This window comes from Solanum lycopersicum, chromosome 6 (assembly GCF_036512215.1).
Source record: "Solanum lycopersicum chromosome 6, SLM_r2.1".
Lineage (NCBI taxonomy): Eukaryota > Viridiplantae > Streptophyta > Magnoliopsida > Solanales > Solanaceae > Solanum > Solanum lycopersicum.
In genome coordinates, this window is record NC_090805.1 from 45,529,359 (window position 1) to 45,536,115 (window position 6,757).

The 6,757-nt window shown below is 28.4% G+C and overlaps 1 protein-coding gene across 1 annotated transcript; it reads left to right on the top strand.

Moving 5' to 3' along the window:
• The first annotated feature begins 6,046 nt into the window (after positions 1-6,046).
• LOC104648040 (protein SOB FIVE-LIKE 4-like) lies at positions 6,047-6,520 on the top strand. The gene has a single exon (XM_010324300.4). The coding sequence runs from the start codon at positions 6,047-6,049 to the stop codon at positions 6,518-6,520; it is 474 nt and encodes a 157-aa protein (XP_010322602.1).
• The last annotated feature ends 237 nt before the right edge of the window (positions 6,521-6,757 follow it).

Below are 6,757 nucleotides of genomic sequence, written 5' to 3' on the forward strand. Positions count from 1 at the left end.
TTTCTGCATTAATTAAACGTGAGAATGCAATAATTAGATTCTTTCTCCATCTAATTAAACATGGCCAATAAAATCCCATTTCTTTTCTAAAGTGAAATCTATTAGGCACACCGCTTGAATTTTTAATACAACACTTAATGGATAAGTTAACGAAAGTATAAAGGAAAAGAATATAATTACTGTGTTTAATTAATTGGTTTAATATTCCCCCTAAGTAATCTATACTAAAAAGTTCACACAGAAAACGTTATGGGAAATATATGATTCTCATCAGTCCAGTTAAAATATTCTCACGTTAACAATATTAGTACGTCCTTCGGGATGACTTAGTTGGTTTGAAGGGTGGTTATTTATACGGATGACCCAGGATCGATCACCCTCAATGCCACCTGGGTCGAGCCTGTCGCATAGGTCTTGCCTAATGCGGTTATATCTTTTGTGTGATTTGCAGGTTATTATACATGTGGCAGAGGCAGAGGTTGTAGCGGCGAGTTATCCTGCTTTTCCTAAAAAAATAATATTAGTATATTGTTTAAAAAACTTTTAAAAAGAAAAATTCTTAACGCACCAAGTTTATTATTATGCCTAGTTGGATGGTATGATTCTTTTTCTTTTTTCTTTTTCAATACATATAACAATTTCATGCCTACTTTCGATGGTACGATTCTTTTATATATATAACAAATTTCACAATATTCAATCGTCTATAAAAACATATCATCAATGAGCCAATTTTCATCATAAATCAAACAAACACAAGAAGAAAAAAAAATGCAACCAGGTGCAAAGTGGGAGGCAGTGAAGTATATGAAAACTAATTCAGCTGAATTATGGAAATGGAATTCCCCAATTCCATACTTATATTGTGCTGTTGGGTTCATTTGCGCTGCCGTTGCTTTCGCCATTTTCTATCGATTTCAAAATCGAGAAAATTCAATTTCAATTTCAGATCAATCAGAGTCCGTAATACCGCAAGAAAAGAAAATATATGATGATCAAATAATATGTCCATTAGATCCAGAGCCTAAAATAGTACTAGTCTTTGTTGGTAATGATAAATTACCTTTGTATATTGCAAAACCTACATATACTTTTTCTTCAAATGCTTCCCAACAAGTTTAGTTAATTAAGCTTTTATTTTTTGTAACACATTTTCTGCTAGCTATATATATATATATATATTATATATTGCAACAGATCCGTGTTTATTCAATTTGATTTCTTTTTATAGTCAAATACGTTTATATAATATTTTATATTTTCTCTGGAGGTTGTTAGATTTAAACTCATGACATAAAATCATCTCATTTAAAAGCTTAAACGGTATTCAACTTCCTTTTATGGTAATGAAGAATTGCAATACAAATTGCATTTGACAATATTAGAGGAGAGAAAGTTAAAAAGAAAAAGGCAGAGACTTTGTTAGATCTCTAAATCACATAAAGCTGTTCATATAACTATTTTAAGTTACATGGGAGGAACTATAATTATATAAGGCCCCATCAGATGGTCAGTGGACTATAATTAAATACTAAATATTTTACGTCAAATTGATTTAACTCATGTAAATCAAATAATTTTAATAAAATCAAAATATGTATTGATATAAACACCTGATGTATACGAACTACAAGCTTTTATCGTAAAATTATATATATATACCTACCATTACAATGTGAAAAACGATAGATTTGTCATATCTAAGTTTGACTTGAACTCTTTAAAAACATTATCTTATTGTTTATTCCCTCCCCTTTTTTTATCCTTCAGAACCACACCACATTTAAAATACAAAGTGCAAAAAAGTGATGGACTAACAGGGGCAAAATCACCTTATAGTTAGGGTGTTCGAACTCTATTTGGTAGAAAATTATGTCATTATAAATTTTTAGATATATATTCGATATCGAACCATCTTTAATTACTTCGTGTATTTATTATTTTAAATTTTGAACCACTTTATTGAAATCTTGGCTCCGCTACTAGATTGGAATCTTTCCAGCCTTGGAATATTTGTCTTATAGCCAAAAAGAATTTGTAGGACAATTTTTACTTAAATCACATGGAGCCCAAAAGAAGTTCAATTTAAGATATGATCACCCAAAATGACAAGAAACAAGAATAATACATGCATGGGCCTTAGTTGTCTGGCAATTTAATTTAATTTCCTTATTAATTATAAAACCATTTTCTAGGATTTACAAGTGAGGAACAACTATAAAGGGGTTTTATGATGTCCCATTCTTCACTTTTTATTTTTTGTTATCTGAATTTTTAGTTCCTTTTGTTACTTCTCTTTAATATGAAGAAAAATGACATCCCAAAAAAAGCCAAAAAAGTAGGTCTTCCTACTTATATAACATTAATAGCAACAAAAGATTCATAGCATTAAAGGTACTAATAATATCTTTGGACTTTAGATCTAACTAATTTGCCAGATCCATCAACTAAAATTGCCATTTGCTAATATCACAATTGGAAAAAAAACTATTACTAGTAACATGTAATACTTGTTTATAAAAGGAAAAAGGTTTCAAAAATCATAATTGTGATGCATCGAACAAATCATAATTTTCATTTTTATTTGTCAAAAATCATGTATTGAATAAAAATCACAGTTTCATTTAATTCTAATATGTAGCAAACACCTTTTCATTCCATCTCTCCCAGAAATCGCGTACGCCACTCTGTTATTCTCTCTTGCCTCTCTCACTTTTTACAAAAAACATATATATATAAATTGTGTTTGTTCAAGCGAGAGAAAACTGTATATATAAATATAAATACATATTTTTTTCGTCTTATACACTTATTATTATACAATACGAGTTTTCCCCTGCCAAATTATATGTTGTCTCTCTCTTTCTAGCTTTATATAAACATAAATTATACTAAAAAGAAACACAATGTACTGTATATATCGAAATATACATATTAATAGTTATATCAAACATAAAATTTGATATGGACCGCAATTATGCAAACTATAGCTATGACATACAAATATGATTTTTATGTTTGTTAAACCTGAAATTTACTCAATATACTATTCTCTATATCATTTTCAAGACCTAATAATAAACATTAATTAATAAGGATGTTGTGGTAAAATATCTATATCTAAATATTTTTTTATTAGGTGTATCGAGTCAAACAAAATCAAGTAGAAATAAACAGAGGGAGTAACTGAATAAGCTAGTGTTTGACTATAGATTTTGACTTATTTTTCAATACCGGTTAGATCATAAATTTGGATCAAGTTTCAAAATGTTTCAAGTTGACTAGCTTTCGGAACTTTCACTTACAACACTTCAAATTTTGATTAAAAGAACGTATGTTCAAATACAACTTAACGTTTCCAAAATATAAAATAACTTCAAAAATTTAAATTTTTACATATTTCAAATTTAAAATCTATAGCTATATCGGAATTAGAAATCGAATAAACGAGAGAAATATAGAGAAAGAAGTTAATTAATCAGCAAGGGGTAAGTTTTATTGGATGCTTACGTCAAGTCATAGATGTATAATTTTATGTTTTAGCACTTAACTTTGGTTAATTAACATATATTTTTTTCTATCTCACCAGATTATTTAACCAAAATAAATTTACATAGTTTGGTGTAAAACATCTAATGGTGGGTGGTTGGATGTGGTGCTTCTCCTTCTGATTTGCTGCACACAAAGGCAAAATCAAGATTGATTGAGTCAATCAATTCTCAATACTGAATGATTGTCCCACAAGAGAAAAAAGAAGTTAATTATTCTATTATGTGTTAAAATAATAATAGTTTATTATTTACTTGACATAAAAATTTAAAAGTAGAGTAAATAAATTAAATCATCCTTATTAAATATTAGTAATATTTAAATTGAATAAATATTATTAAAAGAAAATTCCGATTGGAGTAAAGCTCCATTTTCATTTACTCGCATGAACTTTGTTTTATTATTTGACATAACATTAAAAATCACTAAGTTAAAAATAAGTGAGGCTTGGAGATGATTATATTATATACTTTCTTGCATTTTAATTTATTTGAACACATAATTTAAAAAATAAATAGAGATTATTAAATTTTATAATCTTAAATTTAATATGTATATAATGCTTTAAATCGTTTGGTATTAAACTTTCCATCTAAAATGTTTGAACTTTGAAAAACTTATTAAATATATATAAAAAAAAAAAGACATTTAAATTGAAATGAATGAAGCAACGTAGATAATAATACAATATACATTATTCTCAGTAGCATAGCATATAGGCTGTGCACCTCCTCTGTATTTTGCATTCAAAGTAAACAGCTTCTTATTAATGAGTCATGTTCAGTAGTCGAAATAATTAGTAAAGATTTTATATCTTCTCTTCAGACCAGCCCCAATTCTGTCCTTTCACATTTAAAGGTACATTTTGTGCAATTTGCCTTTTAAAACAATATTCATATGAGAAACTTACTCACTTTAATTAATTTGAATCCACTTTTCGTAATCCACGAAAGTAGAAGACACTCCAATCAAGAGTCCGTTTGGATGAGCTTAATAAAAGTAGCTTTAAAAAAATACTTTTAAAAGTGCTAAAATTTATTTTTAAAATAAGCAGTTATGCGTTTGGATAAAAGTGTTAAAGTTGTTATGCCAAAGGAAAAATGGAAGAAAGAGATGTTACGGTTATATGAGTAATTTGAAGATTGTATAAAAATATTAAGAGCAAACAGATAAAAATGTGGTCAACTTAAAACAGCTTATAAGCTAAAAAAAAAAAAACATTCCTACACCAGCTTTTAACTTTTGGCTTAAAATAAGTTTTTTTTAAACTTAAAATAAGTTATTTTGAGTATTGTCAAACAGTTAAATAAGTCAAAAACCAGCTTTTAAATCAGTTTGACCAGCTTTTAAGCTGAGCCAAACAGGCTCTAAGAGTTTTTTTTATTTTTCATTTGTTTAAACTCGATATATAACAGATAAATATATTTTTTTTTAACTTAAACTTCAATTAGTATATGTGTCATCTAATTTCTATTGTGCACAAATAGACATTTTTGTTTGGTTAAGTGTATAAAAATAATATACAATGAGTATATTATTAATGCAAACATTAGTAATACATGTATTAATTATACATGTACTAGTTATGCTTAGATTATTTCTTATCCGTTGTTTGATTAGGTGTATTAGCATAAAAATATTTATTCACAAAAAGTATCCTTCAAAAATTATGGTGAAAAAGATGTAAAAGTACATTTTGTCTTTCACCATATTAATGCATGTATTAAATTCCTTATAGTATTAATATCTAAAAATTCATGATATTAGTAATACACTCTTCAATATACAATAGAATGTATACATGTGCGTCAAATAACTAATTACTAGTACATATAGTTAATACATGCATTATTCTTGCTAATATACTCTACCAAACGACCTCTTAAATTGCATAAAATTGAACAAATAAATATGTGAATCCTACTAATGAATGTCTTACATGGCCAATTTCCTGATATCCTATGTGCATTTTATCACGTACCACACACGGGCATCTATTTGTTAAAAAACTAATTTACTTATGCAAATTCAACATTGAAAAAGACACAGAAGTAGAACCAAGTAACATGACATATTTATGCATTACGCTTTTTTTACTTCCCGGCATTGCACCATTCTCATAACTCGAACCCAAAATGTTGATTAAAAATAGAAAGGGTCTTATTTATTCCACCACCGTTTTTTTCGTAAAAACATGCTTCTCTATGAATATCTTTGACAGCTTCTACCTGTCCCTGTATGTGATGTAAAGTCAGGTTCAATAATGGCTATATGTACATGTTGTCCAGTCCAGGTGTTAAAAGAGAGAACAAAAATTAAATACAGGGGTTTTGCCGTTGCTTTCAAAAAAATATAATAAATCTGCCACGTTCTTCTTATTTCTGTGGTGAATAGCTGTCTTTGTATTACAAAAAAAAAAAACTTTTTCAACTCTTTATCTTTTAGGTCATCTAATCGTTTTTGCACTTACTCTGTTTCTTGCACTTGCTCTGTTTCCATGGATTCTAATTCCCAATTCTTTGGAGAAGAATGTAACAGCAGTGAATCTGGATGGACAATGTACATTGGTTCTCCTTCAACTGGTGATGAAAATATTGGGGATTTTGATGAATTAGAAGAGAGTAATTATAACAAAGAAGGTCGTGTTAATGAAGACGATGAAGATTGTGAGACTGATGATTCAATGGCTTCGGATGCATCTTCAGGACCGATTAGTAATTTTTCAAGGAATGCAAAGAGTGGTGGTGTAGATACTATGGTTAATTTCAAGAATCAAAAGGAAAAGGGGAAGGAAAAAAATTGCAGCTTTATTAGCAACAAAGCAGCTAAAAGTTCAATGAACAATGGTTACAAAAATGGTGATCAAGATAAGGTAAAAGAGCCTATCGTTGCTGCAAAAGGAATTAAAGGTGCATCCAATGATGGTGGTAATAAGGTTAGGAAAACTATTTGTATGGGCAAAGGGAAGTAGAAATTTTAGTAAATTTAGCTAGCGTTTGACTATAAATTTTTTTTTATAGAACTACGAATGAAACTTGAGTTTTAAATATTTTTGAGTTCCCAAAAAATTGATTCACACTACTGAGAAAATTGACTTCCACTCACGAAACTTTTTCCAAGTAAATTTCAAAATTTACAACTTCAAGGATTCAGATTTTAAATTTTAACTTTAAAATTTATAGTCAAACGGAAGCACAAAATCTCATGT

Bases quoted from the DNA above. Each gene is read 5' to 3' on its own strand.
- LOC104648040 (XM_010324300.4), top strand. From the start codon at position 6,047: ATGGATTCTAATTCCCAATTCTTTGGAGAAGAATGTAACAGCAGTGAA.